The 16,243-nt window shown below is 47.2% G+C and overlaps 1 protein-coding gene across 1 annotated transcript in view; it reads left to right on the top strand.

Annotated features, from left to right (window-relative positions):
- SLC1A1 (solute carrier family 1 member 1) overlaps window positions 1-16,243 on the top strand; it is a 78,117-nt gene that overhangs the window by 57,271 nt on the left and 4,603 nt on the right. The window contains 8 exon segments of the mRNA XM_040620299.1: window positions 397-511; window positions 1,754-1,796; window positions 3,111-3,209; window positions 5,976-6,160; window positions 7,325-7,432; window positions 9,304-9,426; window positions 9,841-10,035; window positions 16,225-16,243. Of these exon segments, the coding sequence (XP_040476233.1) occupies window positions 397-511; window positions 1,754-1,796; window positions 3,111-3,209; window positions 5,976-6,160; window positions 7,325-7,432; window positions 9,304-9,426; window positions 9,841-10,035; window positions 16,225-16,243 (887 nt within the window).

Genomic DNA, 16,243 nt, shown 5'->3' on the forward strand with positions numbered 1-16,243 from the left:
GCCTCAGGAAAATAACCAGTGTCTGTGGGTAGAAGTTACATAAAGACATTGAACGGGTGCCCCAAGCTGGAAAAGGAATCACCCTCACCCCAACCCCTGCCTAGGCTGACCTCATAAGCTAAAGAAAAGAAAATAGAAAATTCTCATCATCCGGTGTTTCCAGAAGCAATTCTGGAATGCAGCCTCTTCATTAAAAAAAAAAAAAAAAAAAGGCGGGGGGGATGTTCCTTTTGGGAAAAGGTCCCAGCTGAGGCACAGCACCTTGGCTGGACCTCGGAGTCCTCGTTCCAGTATTGCCTGGTACCACCATGCCTACTGGTTCTAAGAAGGATGCATGGGGGGGGGCAGCTGTTCTAGAAGGTTCTAAATGCTCTGTGGTACTCTCCTTGGCCACAGGCATCATACTGGTGGTGAGCATCAAGCCTGGTGTATCCCAGAAAGTGGATGAGATTGACAGGACAGGGAGCAGCCCTGAAGTCAGTACAGTGGACGCCATGTTAGATCTGATCAGGTGGGTGTGTTGCCAGCAAGGGCAGCTCTGTGGGCATGCTGCCTGTGATGCTGGGGTCACACAGGACCCATGCTTGCTCTGAGGCTCTGCTCTCGCTGTTTTGAAATTTCTGATAGCTTTTGAATCATTGCGTGTGTTCAGTGAGCCCTGCACCCCGAAATTACATAGCCAGGCCTGCTTGCCAGACTGTGTGGTTCCAAGAGGGGATGGGAGGAACAGGCTCCTCTGTCCGGATTTAGGATGGACAGAGATGCAGAAAGCATATACTTGATGCATTAAGATGCTGGACTGGGTTAGGGGGGTCAGTTCTGAAGCACACTTGAAGAAATACACTTTGTACAAGAGGAACCCTTTTATCGGAATCAATCAGGGCTGGAAATTGGTCAGTTAATTTTAAGGTAGCAGTTTAAGCAGAGAATCATAAAAAAAATATGGCACAGATATGCATTACGTATTTTGTCAACACTTAAGATTTAAATGGCACTTATTTGGCAATTTCTGATGTAGGGCCAAGGTCTTTCCTTCGAGTGTGTCAGTTGAGTATAATTTCCTATCATTTCTCTTGCACCTGCTGCCCTTACAAAGGCATCATGTGCAGTTTCCAGGTTTAGCTTCCATGAAGGAAAGCAAAAAACCCTTAGACACTGCAAAGAAAGCTGAGTGCCAGTTTTTCTTTCCATTTCAGCGGCCCTCCCAAACCTGATGTAACCACAGAAATTGTAGTCACTTGCTTTGGTTGAGTTTCCAGGCGTTGAGTTTAGTGTTTATAAAAACCGCACCTTCCGTTCCATAGCCCTGTTTCATTGATTCACGTCATTTGTAATTTAGTAATGACGCTGATATTCACAATTGGCGTAGAGACACTGGGAACAAACGCAGTGGACTCTTGGTAAACATACATGCTCGTTGATGAACACTGGAGTGGACAGAATATTAAAGACGTCCCTGGCCTGTGAGCGGCCACCTGCCAGGGCTGTGTGGCACCAAGGACATAAGCGCATCAGTTACTCAGTGAACCAGCTAAGTGATGGTTGGTTAAGAGAGCTTTCTGGACTTGGTGGAAGCACAGCAGGGGGAAAACAACCTTAATCCAAAGAAGTTATTTGCAAATAAGAGGCCAGAAGAGAAACCAGAGTACTGATTCTGTGCTCTACTCCTGTTCACCAATGTATTGGGTGTGACACAAACCAAAAACAAAACACCTTTGCCTTAAAGTGACACTGCTTTTCATGTCTCCAACAGGAATATGTTCCCTGAGAATCTTGTCCAAGCCTGTTTTCAGCAGGTAATCATAATGACTTTTGCCTCCAGGTTGCTCCCCTCTTCGCTTTACCCATTCAGATTTTTATGTCCTGCTATGACCCGAGAACTGGAATGAGCCCATCCCAAGTGGCAGGAAATGTACCTATGAATATGTGCGCCCAGACGTCACAGGTGACCTCTCTGCTTCGGACCTCTGGTCCTTCGGGCCCCAGAGAAATCCCTGCTGGAACTGACTCAGGCTCCCTTTCCCTGTTTTTTGGAGAACCCTGTGGTATTTGCAAAGAAGCTTATCAGACTGTCTGCACTGTAGCACCCAGCAAAAACAGCCCCGTCTCCTCCCGCCTTCTTCCCTCACGTCAGGAGAGCAGTATCTAACCCACATGGGGGCTTCGTGTTCCTGGTGTTGGTCTTGTCCTTAATCCTTGCACGCGCCCAGTGCCGGCACGCCCCCCCAGCCATGTAACAAAGCCCTGGTTTTTTTCTCTAGGAAAGCCTCACGGCCTCTTCACTCCATTTCCTTGCTGCCCTTCTCTCTTGTTTATCTGTGCACTTGAAGACCGCGGACTCTATCACAAACTGCTGAATTCATTTACATAAATTACACGAACAGAGCCCTCTGTGTATACCAACCAAAATGGCCATGAACTTGCTCCCTGCCGACCTCCAAGAGGCACAGAACCACCTCTATTTCCAGGTTCAGCCTCAGTGGTCATTTGTAAGGTTCTCAAGGTTGGCAGAGCCCCAGAGCAGTGCCATTTATGCCTGGCGTAGTGGTATACTAGCTCTTTCTTAAAGCTCTCCGCTAAAGCTCACAGAACCCAGCAGGGCTGAAGGAAGGGAATTCAACACAAATCTCACTCACGGACTGGCCCTAAAGGGGCTGTTGATTTTGGAACAACCGTATAGTTCTTGACATGTACTAAAGCCATGGTGACTACGTTTATCAAAATAATGAGGTGTTTCTCCCAGAGTAAAAATAATAAATGAATAAACAAATAGCAACAAAATGACTGGCAGGATCCCTGTAGCGTCTGTTAAAGCACCTCCAAATAAAACCCCTACTTGCTTTCCCATTATCGCTCTGATAATTGGCCCCTGATTATGAAAGAGAACATTCTGGCATCATTGAATGGGGGCCGTGGGAGTCAGGGTTTGGATTTCGCGGTCTTGCATTTGCTTCCAAAGCCTCATGGGAGCTGAGAGAGGTGACAGAGGCAGAAGCCTTCCATGGTACTCGTTTAGCCAAAGTAACATATTCCTATGGTTTAGGCTCAGATGCTTGAAAAACTCTTACTTTGTTCATTTCTTCGGTCTTTTTTTTTCCTCCAACATGCAGTATAAAACCAAGCGTGAAGAAGTGAATACTGCCAGTGAGCCAGGGACGAACGTGACAGAGGCCCCTGTCACAGCCATCATGACAACTGCCGTTTCCAAGGTACCTTGTCGCCCATGCCCCTTCCCCAGTAGGCAGGGGCTGCGTTGTGAGCAAGCAAGATGGAAAGTGTCAGTCCTCACTACGTGAATTCGTGGACACACTAAAATGTATTCGTAACCCCCAAATCAACACGATGCTCTCTCGTTATTTGCAGACACAAGGAGTGGTGAGAAGTTTAAGTCACCCAACACCCACATTCCCAGCCAAAGATGAACAAGGCCAAGCTCTGCCCTTTTTTTTTTTTTTTTAAGTAGGCTCATGCCCAACGTGGGGCTTGAACTCATGATCCTGAGATCAAGAGTCGCATGCTCTACCGACTGAGCCAGCCAGGCGCCCCAGGCTCTGCCTTCTTGTTTCAGCTCTCTTGTTGTAAACAAGTGTCCTTTTAGTGGTGCGTTTATGCCACATTTTTTCACATTTTTGTGCTTTTTCATGATGATTTAGCTGTTTAAAACGTCCCCCAAGCATAGAGCTGCAGTGCTGTCTGTGGCTGTCAGGGCAAGAAGGCTACGATGGGCCATATAGAAAATACATGTGCGTGAGATCAGCCTTGCTCAGGCCTGACGGTGTTGGTGGTGAGTTTGGTGTTTATAACTCAATAATAGATAATATTTATGTGTTTTTGAACAGAAGCACACATAAAGCAAGGTTATAGACTGATTATTTGATGAAAACATTGTGAACATTGGTTCCCAGGAACCTGACCTTGTTCCTGCGAACAAGGATTCAGTATTCGCTAACTCAGTGTTGGTGGGTGACCGTTTTATAGAATGAGACTAGCCAAGCATTAGGAGAAGCAACTGAACCCCAGAGAAAAGAACGAGCCTCGTCTGTACTCTCTCTGTCACTCCTTTGAGTTGAGCTGGGCACTTCTAGGAACTGCGTTGGATTCGCAAGACTGTGTAAATACGGACCGCGGGGCCACGTTCCTTACCCGAAACTCTGCCTAGACGTGATTCAGAGCCCGGAGCTCCTCACTCTCGATGGGCCATGCGGTGTAGGCACTCCGTGTTACTCAACACTCCGCAATGGGTTTGGCGACAAGCCCCTAGGATCAAGACATCGGTAGTTCTGCAGCAGACTTACGAACATCCCGCCAGATAAGAGAAATAAACCATAAGTAGCCTCATCTCAGCTCAGGGTAGTTTCTGCCACCAAGAGTTGGCCGTCCGCTCATCCATAAACCCCGTGTTTTGAGAGCTGTTGGAGTTTCAGCGCTCGAGACGAGACCGTCTGGGCATGAAGGAGTACCACTGTACTCCTGTAGTAGATTTCTGCCGAACATTCCCTGCTTCCACTCAGAAAGAGAAGATTTAAGGAACAAATGTTTGGGAGACTTAGGAATTCAAATTAGATGGACCGCACTTGGCTTCTGCTTCCTGCTGCAGGAAGCCTCAAGTCCTCCGCCTGGCTCAGTGGCCCTGCACGCCTGAGCCCCTCCCTGCTTTCCCAGCTCCCCTCCCAGTGGCCTTCTCTCTCCCATCCAGAGCCACCTTCTCGGATTCTCCTTATTCCTGCCTTGGCACATGATTCCACCAAGATTTTTAGGAGCACCCCCCATGAGCTAGGCGCTGCTGGGCATTGGGATGCCAGTGGTGCAGACAGGTGTGGCCTCTGCCCTCAGGTGACGAGTGATGAGCATTGCAGTAGGAAAGAAAAGGGTGTTCAACACAGAGGCTTAAATTAGTTTGGGGCCATAAAGGAGGAGTAGGAACTCTCCAGGCAGGGAAGGGCAGCCCGGTGCATGATGACTTTTGCCTGTGCTTATGCCATTTTTCTGGAATATGCTTCCATCTCCTGGCCATCTGCTGCTCAGCCTGAGCTCTCCCCAACCCACGGCCCCCATTCCGTCTCCGCCTGATGCCGGCAACCTGTGGCTTGGCCATGCAGTTAATTACACACCATCTTGCTATCACTGGCTTGTTTTTCTTACAGTTAATCTTATCTGTCTAGCTGTATTTTAAGACTTACCCTGTAGCCAGTGCAGTTAGCACACTCTCAGGCTTGATAAATATGTGTTTGAGTATATCAGATCGTAAGTAAAAAATGACAGGCACACCAGGAGCTTATCAACCATTTATAATACTTTATAAACCTGGCTTGTGCCACTCAGATTGTTATCTCCCTATGAAATCTCTCAGTAAATCTCACGCTGCCCCAGTCAGATTAAGTTTTTCTCAACATCCTCTCATGCTGTTCTTATCCAGGATAAGGTGAAGAAATGGTTCACAGTAGCAACTATTTGGTTAATATTTATATCTCTAAACTCCTATTGGTCATCCAAGGTTAGAGGCAGTAAAGAATGTTTCTATGCTTCACTATCAGCATAAAACAGCTATCCTAAAAATGTTCACCGTGGTAAATATTTTGCACTTCCTGCATTATTAATGCCTTTTTCACGTAGACTCCAAATGTAGCTAGTAGTTAAAACAACCCCGAAAAGTGCCTTGATTCTAAAGTTCTTATTAAAAATGTAAGACATCCCAGAATAAGAACTCTTCAAAAGAAATCTTCAGGTTTGGGTTTTTTGAGAAAGAGAAAAAAAAAATCACTTTAAACTTCCATGGCAGAGGCTGGGGGCAGTACAAACTTGATACACACATAGGTGGTTCATTGTTTTGTTTGTTTTTTCTCCCCAAGTATCGTTGACTCTGGTAGATTCCTAGTTTATTATGTTTGGCTATCGTATCTCCTCTTTTCGGGACCTCTGCCTTCCCACAAAATTATAATCATGCATCAATATATTCTCTTGGTTTTGACCCACAGAACAAAACAAAGGAATACAAAGTCGTAGGCATGTATTCGGACGGCATAAATGTCCTGGGCTTGATCGTCTTCTGCCTCGTCTTTGGACTTGTCATTGGAAAAATGGGAGAAAAAGGACAGATTCTGGTGGATTTCTTCAATGCTCTAAGTGATGCGACCATGAAGATTGTTCAGATCATTATGTGGTGAGCAGATGCCCGTGAACGCCATCTTGGTTCTCCCGACAGTTGTCCCCTCAAAATTAGACTAAAGGGGCCTATGTTTCTCCAATGACCTCACCTTAGGAAGGATGACCACGGAATGTCGAGACACTGGAGTGTTGAGTAATTCTCCGTATTAGGAGTTAGTTCAGGAACAAGAATCTGACTATCAGCCATTGTCTGTTCTACCAAAGCCCTGGATCAGCTTGCACCCAACCGGCATTTATCTAAGAAATAACTCTTAAACTAGTGACTTGAAGAGGTTTCTGACACATTGAAACAAAGTGCTTTCCCTGTTAGGCTCAGTGCAGAAGTGATACTCAAAATACTTGCAACTGTATTTCGTCTCCATCCAAATGAAAGCTGCCATTTGGATGAAAACACTCCAGCAGCACCACCTGAGTATTTGCCCTGTCCCTGGAGGTGCGAACAAGTCCACCTTTTCTAGGTGACTCTGCCCCCATTTATCTCATACTGAGTTGACTCGACATTATTTACTCCCAAGTGTAGACATTGACAGTGACGCAAAGGCTTTAGTGACTTCGGCCACTTACTCCCGCTGAACCTCAGCTTCATCATGTGTAAAAAAGGATAAGAACAGTCTACCCCTCAAGCTGGGAGAAGTACATTAAGGGAAATGATGCATGTCAAATACTTAATACAAGGCATGCAACGAGAGCTCCACAAACAGAGCTGTTATGACCACTTCCACGACTAATTGTATTGCTCTGTTGCTGCTGTTACTACCTGGGAGACCAGATGACCGAGGCTAGAATGAGCCTGCTGGCCGTCTATGGAGGGTCAGGCAAAAATGAGATCTGCAGATGGGACCACTGGCAGGACGTACGTGCCCTGGGAGCACGGCATGGGATAGGCACCTGTTTAACCATGCGTTCTTGCCAAGTTCGCTCATCTAATGTAGCTTGGGTGGACAGAATTTAAGGTGCAGGCACAGGCGCTAAATCCTGGTGCCAGTGTTGTCCATCAGGGCCTGAGGCTGAAACCTTAGCCTCATCGTGGACCACGTGCTCCTCCCAGCTGAGCTCACGTGCCAAGCCAACGTGCACGCCCTAGCTCATTTCCTCCCCAGCAATCTCCCCTGGAGAAGACACCTGATGACAAAGTGTCTGTACTGTGCTTATGTTCTAGTTACATGCCACTCGGCATTTTGTTCCTGATTGCCGGGAAGATCATAGAAGTTGAAGACTGGGAAATATTCCGCAAGCTGGGCCTTTACATGGCCACCGTCCTGAGTGGGTATGTCAGACTTGAGAGAGGAGCAGGAACTGTGTTTGAGCCGCTGGATCACTGCTGAGAGGCTGCGTTTCAGTTATAATTGGCTTCTCCCACGTGCTGAGGAAGATGGGGTTCAGAGATAAGAGCTCAGGGTGGGGGGGGCTGGCCTTTAACAACTATACTGGGGGAGGATCACACTGTGCTAATTGCCATATCTTGGCAGAACAGCCTGGACCGTGGTTTATTGCTGCCTTTATTAGTTGTGTTAAAATCCTTTATTGAAACAAGCAAAACCCACTGGAAGCCTCTCTTGGCATTCACTTCTTCAAGGATGGAAACTCACCAAACCCGTAAGAATAGCCCACAAGACCCCAGCCCTAAAAAAGAAATCAGGCAGGGCCTGAATGAAATGAGACTCGAGCAAGTAGGAGTGAGTAGCCGGTTGGTTCCAACCCCGTTGGTGGGGCTGGGCACTGCTACCACGCCCTGCACCATCGGAGTGTCGGAGAGGATGCTGGGAAAATCTTCAGGCTGGGAGGAATTGGGTGAAGCAGGGAGGCAGCAGAATAGATCGTTTGCATATTTATTGCAGCCCAGTTATTTGTTCCTTGAGGGGAGGTAGGATGGGATCAGTTAGGAATGGAGCCCCCGGATATCTAGCAGAGGCAGGATATGTCACAAGTGCTAAGAAATATGGACCAAGGGAATGAATAAACATCATCAACACTTCCACAGGTCAGTGCCCCCAAACACCTACCTTGAGCAGTCAGCTCACCTGTTGGAACTCAAGTGCCCTGGGGCATCCCTCTGTGTTTACCAAAAGCACAGCCCTTCCAGCCAATGAGAAGAAGCCTGGGTGTCTACAATGGGAGGGCCAGTGTCCAATACCTGGGCCCTAGCAGTACAGGAGCAGGGCCGTCTATCCCTCTAGAGGCCAGGGCCTGTGTCTAGGTGGTGATTTCGCTGAGGTTTATTATGCTGAGCCATTTTATAACACATTTCCTCTGGTTTCTGTTCAATTCTCCTACCTGGGTTTCTAACAGAAAACTAGATTTCTCCTAGTTCTTAGCCACACGCCTGCCATCTAGAAGACCCTCACAACGGTCCTTCAGGATCTGTTTTTTCAATGGCCATTTCTTCTTAGTTCAGCTTTGAATAACTGACCTGTAAACTCTTACATGGCACCTGCTGGATCAGTCTCACTTTTTAAGCCCCCTGTTTTGCGTAACCTATTTCTTTCTATGTGAAACAAGGAGTCATTTCAGAAAGCAGGAATAAGGAAGAAAAGAGGGTCAGTCCTGATGTATGTATGCCTGTAGGAGAGCAGAGACTCACTCCTTCCTGCAACCTGCCTGCCCTCTTGGAGGGTGGGCATAATCCAGCAGGACAGCAGTATGGTCCAGGGAACAGAAGGGCTGGGTGTAGGATGAGGGTTTCTGGTAGCAGTATGTGTGGAGCCACAGAGCTACCAAGAAGGAAAGGGTCTGCTCAACCTGGGAAAGTGAGGGAAGGCTTCCTGGAGGAGGGGGACCTTTTGCTGAGTCTTAGAAGAGGGGTGAGAATTCAGCAGCAGAAGGAAGTGAAAGCCCATTAGCGCCCATTGCAGGAATAGCATGTACAGGGCTTGGCAGTGTGACGTACATGTTCTGTGAGCTCTGAAATGTAGGTTCAGCTACTGGCTTCACCACTTTGATGAGATACTTCATTTGCGAAGTGCGTCTCCTCATCTTCATTGGTGGAATGGAGACATATATCCCTGCCCTTCTTTAAGGTCATTATGAAAATCAAGTGATCTATCATGAATTTAAAAAAAAAAAAAAGCTGTTTGGAAAAAAGGATTAATATGAGGAGGTGGTGTCCTCTATGAATCTGCTTCTCTCTCTCGTTTACAGGCTCGCGATCCACTCCATCGTCATTCTCCCACTGATCTACTTCATAGTCGTACGAAAGAACCCTTTCCGATTCGCCATGGGAATGGCTCAGGCTCTCCTGACAGCTCTCATGATCTCTTCCAGGTGAATAGAGGAGGGGTATCTGGGAGAAGTCTCTGGGCCACACCTTGTCGGCTCTCACCAGCTGTAATTGAGAGCTGTCCTGGCCACACATGAAGCTGACGATGCCCCAGCTTCGGCTTGTGCTTTTATAGCTGCTTTAACTCGAGGAATGACCTCTATATTCAACGCCCATGTCCTTGAACATTTCTGCCCACTGCTGGGTATTTCCTGCCCTCGTGGTATGGCCTGTAGCCCCGGAAGGGGTTACAGTGTAACTTGGAGCAGCGGCCGACCCAGCACATTCTCATTCCTGGACCTGCCAAAAGTGCCAGACTGCTTTGGGCTCTGGGTTTGGTTTTTGGCATAGAAGTAGCTCTTCCGGCAGGGATTGACCTGTTCCTAGACCATAGGTTCCTTTCTCTTTCTACCACACAGTTCAGCCACACTGCCGGTCACTTTCCGCTGTGCTGAAGAAAAGAACCAGGTGGACAAGAGGATCACCAGGTTCGTGCTGCCCGTGGGAGCTACGATCAACATGGACGGGACGGCTCTCTATGAGGCAGTGGCAGCCGTGTTCATTGCACAGTTGAACGGCCTGGACTTGGGCATTGGGCAGATCATCACTATCAGGTAGGTCGCGAGGTCATGCTCGTGTTCATTTCTGTTAATGGAATTGTCTCAAGGAAAAATCGCTTGTGGGGGGAAAGTAAATAAATCACCTGTGAAGGAGATCAGGAAGGGTCCAGTGGTAGATTGATTTTCTTGGTCTACAAAGTCCCTTCCCAAGATTACACAGAACTTTATTACAGGAGGTGAAATTGTGGTCTGTAGGATTTCTGCTTCAGGGTCTGGAGAGCGAAAGGCATCACTGTTCTTGGTGCAGTGTGCCCACTGGGTGCTAGGGACACAGAAGATACCAAGAATTCAAGGTGGAATAAGGGAATAAGTGCCAGTCCCTGCTTTCAGGGGGTCCCCAATATGTAGGGGGATACAGATATCTAAATAAATGCTGGGGGGGTGTGATGAGCTAACATGGAGGCTTGAGGGGGCACAGAGGGCACCAAAGAAGGAAGGGAAGGTGAGGAGAGGCTTCCCGGAGAAGAGGAAGGTTTAATTAAGTCTCAGAAGAGGAATAAGAATTTGGTAAGAGAAGAAGAAACCTAAGAGCATGTGGGATGAAAGGACTAGCATGTACAGGGGCTCGTGATATAACCATGGCCTAGTTACAGAGGTTTATTGGATGCGGCTGGCATAGGGTACAATGGGGAGAATGTAGAGAAACAAGAGGGCAGGGATCATCTCATGAAAAGCTTCATGTGAGGCACTCATGGAAGGGGCTCAGACAGTCTTTCACAATATGGACAGATTTGCATTTTTAAAGGGTAACTTTGCAATATGGTGGATGAACTGGAATGGGGACAAGAACATAAGCTGGAAGACTAGTTAAGAGACTACTGCAGCAGTCCAAGTAAGGAATTAAAAGGCCTACATCAGGGGCACCTGGGTGGCTCAATCACTTAAGCATCTGCCTTTGGCTCACGTCATGATCTCAGGGTCCTGGGGAGTCTGTTTCTCTCTCTCTCCCTCTGCCCTTCCACCCTGCTGGTGCTCTCTCTCTCTCTAATAAAATCTTTTTTTTAAAAAAAAAAAAAAAGGCCTATATCAAGGCACTGTCACTGAGGATGGAGAAGAACTAATGAATTCAAGAGACATCAGTCAGATTCAGAGTGAGGGATGGGAAGGGGGGCAGTTAGGATGACCTCCAGGAATGGTGATGGTTTTGAACTGGTGAATGGTGCTTACCAGAACAGAGACAAGTGGAAGAGAAGCAAGTATAGGTGGGAAAATAAAGAGTTTATGCTTTTTGTCACATTGACTTTGAAATGCCTTCAAGACAGCCAGGTGGAACTCTGCAGTGAGAAATGTGCAGATATGGATGTCAGAGGCATCAGCAGGAGGGCAGTCATCAAGCACATGGTTACGAGTCAGTCATCCATGTCTGAGTCTTAGCTTCACCATGATTAACTGTGACCTTGGCCAAGGTACTTGAATTCTACAACCTTGTTTTCTCACCTGTAAAATGATAGTAATAGTACCTACATTCTATGCAAGTAGTGACAATTAAGTCAGTGCACGTAAAATGCTTCGAACAGTGTGTACATAGTGAGTGCTTAGGGGATGGTGAGACTGTTGGGATAATGTTACGTAGAGAGGGTTTGTGCCAAATAGAAAAGGACTAAGAACTGAACTCTAGAAAATCCTAATATTAGAGGCAGGCAGAGGAGGGGAGAACCAAGAGGGAGACCAAGAAGGCATAGAAAGGTAGGAGGAGAGCCATGAAACCATCACATCATGGAAACCCAGAGAAGAGAGGCTTCCAGAGAATGAAGTCTTCCAATGAAGACTGAAATTATCTGCTCAAGTAGATGCTGAAAATGTCATTAACGAATTTTGTCAGAATTGTTGCTCTGAAACTACCCTGTTCAAGATGGTAGCCACTAGCCACACACACAGGTTGGACAGAGCAGACATAGGAGGTTCCATCATTGTGGAATTAGGTTCTGTCATGGAAAATTCTGCTGGACAGCGCTGCTTTGAAGGGGTGGGTTGGGTTTAGAGCTAATCCGGAGACTTTCATTCAGTTTACAGTGGAAGTTTACAACTAAACTGGGTCCCTAGGCCTGCACAGGATGAATCTGGGCTTTCCGAGTTAACTCACTTTTTCATCCCCGGTACTTGGCACAGGCATAAACTGGAGATGTAAAGTAAGTTCTAACGATGTTCTAATATAGTGTATTTTTAAGTCTTTCCCAACCCTAAATCATAAAGTACTTATTGCCGTTTGCTTGAAACTAACTGAAGACAAGTGCCAACTAGACCATTGGCACATCAGCTGGGAAACTGTCTCTGTGCTGCGGGGTCTGTGAAAAGTATCCGTGGCTTTAGAAGCCTGAGCTAAAAGAGCTTGAGTCAAGTCCTGTAGTTTGAACAGCAGTGAGTGTGTTAAAATTGAAACCTTGCATTGTGAGCTCCACAACCACCTGGGGTCCAGCTCTCATGACCTCAGTCCTTCCAAGTGCCCTTGGCCACCTCCCTCACCCTGGCCTGTGGGACCAAGCCTGCCCTGGACTGATTTCCGAGGAGTGGCTGTACGAGGTGCCCATTGGTTTGGGTATTTGCTGCTTTGTGGTAAAGTCCCTCCCCCTCCCTCAGTCCTAAGTTCCCTAGATCTTTCTAACCTTGTTTTTTTGTTAACATGCTAGACAAACTTTGGGTGTAGAGGCTAAATAATTCACATCAAAACTGCCCCACCCCCGCTCTGGTGTATTTTTTTTTTAAGATTTTATTTTTAATTCATCTTGACACCCGACGTGGGGCTCAAACTCACGACCCCAAAGATCAAGAGTCACACACTCTACCAGCTGAGCCCACCAGGCGCTCCAGTACCCTTAAATAATACTCGCTGATAAATAACCACTGGCCCAGAGCCAACAACCACAACTATGGGGCCCAGAGTAATCACTGACCTAAAATTTATTTTATTTTTTTTTTTAAAGATTTTATTTTATTTATTTGACAGAGATAGAGACAGCCAGCGAGAGAGGGAACACAAGCAGGGGGAGTGGGAGAGGAAGAAGCAGGCTCATAGCAGAGGAGCCTGATGTGGGGCTCGATCCCAGAACGCCGGGATCACGCCCTGAGCCGAAGGCAGACGCTTAACCGCTGTGCCACCCAGGCGCCCCATTGACCTAAAATTTAAAATCCTCTCTGGCTCTGCCCGGGACAGAATGAAATAATAAACATCAGTTTTCCCTTCACAAGTTACAGTTGCGGCCCATGCGGCTGATGGTTAGAGACCCATAGTTCAGCTCCTTCTGTGGCCCGTTTGGCCCAACATCAAAGAAACATGGGCGCCATCCACCCAAGACAGTCCCTTTTGTGGTTTCATCGTAATATTCACTAATCAAAGGTTACGACTGATTGAAAATAGGATAAATATGCTTATAATGAAAGATGATGACGGGAGTTAGGGCCTAGAACAAGCTTGGAGGAGGAAAAGAGCAATAGTGGCAATTGTATTGGTGGCTTTGTAGCAGTGAGGGGTGATCTGGGGGCGGCGGGGGTGGGACCAGTGGCTGCTGATGTAGCGGAAGTGGCCTTGGTGTATAAGGACCTGGTGCATCCAGGTGCTATCCCGATGCCCTGCACATCCTACCTCATTTCACCTTCATGACGCCCCACGAAGTAGACATAGTCTCCCCATCCCACAGGCAAGAACTGAGATCCAGAGGGAACTTGCCCAAGGGCGTGCTGCTACTGAAAATAGGTCTTTTGACGCTCAAACCTCTGCGGGCTTCAGTTCACCCACCAGGCCCAGCCTGAAAGGGACTGGAGCTAAGTGTCCTCTCTGAAAACGAGATCTCTACGCCAGGAAAGAACTTTCTACCTATGATTAGTGTGTGTTCTTCTGTGAAAACGCTCTAAAGACAAAGTCGAATATATTCAAGCAGAAGGACGGGTTTTTATAGTTTTCCCCCATCTGAAGATTTATAGTTCCCAGTCTCAGACCAAAGCCCGTCAAATGACTGAAGTTTAGGAAGCAAGGTCAAGGCTCCAGGGCAGAGTTTTCTTTGACGAAATGGGTTTTGAGTTTCGAGCCCAGCCACAGGCTATAGGGACGTGGTTAACCGTGATGTGTTGGGACTTCCAGAAGGGACCCGTGGTCATGGGCGCAAATCACTTCTGGCAAAGAAAACCCACTGTTGCAGCCAATGTAAATTTTTTTTCAACCAGCTTTGAAATAAATTTAGGTTTTCCAAAGCGTACTTAAGTCAGAACAGCTCTAAAGGGTTATGTAGGCCTGAAACTTTTCGATGAATTGGGACAGCCCAGAAATCTTTAATTTACTGTAAGTTGGTGGCCACAGCCGCTGAAGGAAAACACACTTGTCAAACGCTGGCCTGTGTTTGTGCCCTCAAACGGCATCTGCAGCTCATGGCGAGCAGATGACTGAGTCTTGGAATCAGCTTCATAAACATTCTGAGGCTTTGTGAGCCCACAAGAATATGGATTTGTGGACAGAATCAGGGATTCTTCTAGTTTAAATGGATAGTTTCTACATCTTCACCTTTCAACCCAGTGGCCTCCTTGGACCAACGATGAGAACGGGTGTCCAAATGTATAGTGGGTGTCCTCTCAAATTCATTCAAAATTCAGGGGAGCCCTTGTTTCCTCCAAAATGACCAGATATTTTTTCTTTTTTAATTTAAATTCAATTAATTAGCATAGAATGTATTATTAGTTTCAGAGGTAGAGTTTAGTGATTCATCAGTTGCATACAACACCCCGTGCTCTTTACATCCCGTGCCCTCCTTAATGCCCATCAGTTACCCCATTCCCCACTCCCACCCTCCAGCAACCCTCAGTTTGTTGCCTGTGATTAAGAGTCTCTTATGCTCTGTGTTCCTCTCTGATTTTCTTATTTTTCCCTCCCTTCCCCTCTGATCCTCTGTTTTGTTTCTTAAATTCCATATATAAGTGAGATCATATGATAATTGTCTTTCTCTGATTGACTTATTTCGCTTAGCATAATACCCTCTAGTTCCATCCATGTCACTGCAAATGGCAAGATGTCATTCTTTTTGATGGCTGAGTACTATTCCATTGTGTGTATAGACCACATCTTCTTTATTCATCTGTCGATGGACATCTGGTCTCTTTCCATAGTTTGGCTATTCTGGACATTGCGGCTATGAACATTACGTTGCAGGTGCCCCTTCGGAGCACTACATTTGTACCTTTGGGGTAAATACCTAGTAGTGCATTTGCTGGGCCATAGGGTAACTCTGTTTTCAACTTTTTGGGGAACCTCCATACCATTTTCCAGAGTGGCTGCACCAGCTTGCATTCCGACCAGCAGTGTAAGATGGTTTCCCTTTCTCCGCATCCTCGCCAACATATGCAAAATGACCACACTTGAATAAGGATGATATTTTTGATGAAAACCTACACATTCCAAAGAGAAGAATCCCTAGCACCACATTTTATCTGCCCAGGAAGGATCTTTTTAAATACACAGTAATGAAGTTCATCCGACTGCCTCTCCTGGTTCCAGACCTCTCTTCCTTTTGCAGAAAGTACATCGCTGGCAGAACGGAGGAGGCAGGGATAAACGGTCATACCTCGGCCAGGAGACATGGCTCTCTCTCAGTTCAGCACCATGGAGGGCAGCTCCCAGAGGCCAAGAGTCTTGCGATGTCAAGAAGGCACATAAAACCTGCTTGATCGCTGCCCCATTCCTTCCCCTTCACCTGAAATATGCTTCCCATCTACCTGTACACCCTCCCTCTGACCGTCCTTCTAGGCAACAACTACTCCTGGCACATATCAGATGCCAGTGAATGACTGGCTGGGTGGGTAGATGGACACAGGGAGAGAGCAAGCAGGCAGAGAGGTCGTTGGCACCTGGATGCCTGGAGAGGTGGCTGATGCCTTCCACGCACACCCCAGTCAGTGAACTCCTGCCCTCCTCTTGAATGTCCCTCCTGCGCATTCTTCAAGTACCACCCAGACAGTTCTTCCCTTCCTTGCATTAGAGAGATTTGCCATATCTCCCCCTGAAAGGAGATCGAGCCCCCCACCGTGGTCCCCCACAGCTCTCTAATGAGGCAGAGCTGACACTCAGCAGAGAACAGATGCTAACTGGCCAATCTGGGGACACAGAGGTAACAGCCATTGGGACTAACGGTTTCGGGCCAGGGGCCCTGAGGGGAAAATCGGATGTCTAACTCCTTCTGCTCCCGTGTGTTTTGGCTGCAGTGTCACGGCTACGGCTGCC

The sequence above is a fragment of the Ursus maritimus genome, unplaced genomic scaffold, assembly GCF_017311325.1.
Source record: "Ursus maritimus isolate PB19 unplaced genomic scaffold, ASM1731132v1 scaffold_34, whole genome shotgun sequence".
NCBI lineage: Eukaryota > Metazoa > Chordata > Mammalia > Carnivora > Ursidae > Ursus > Ursus maritimus.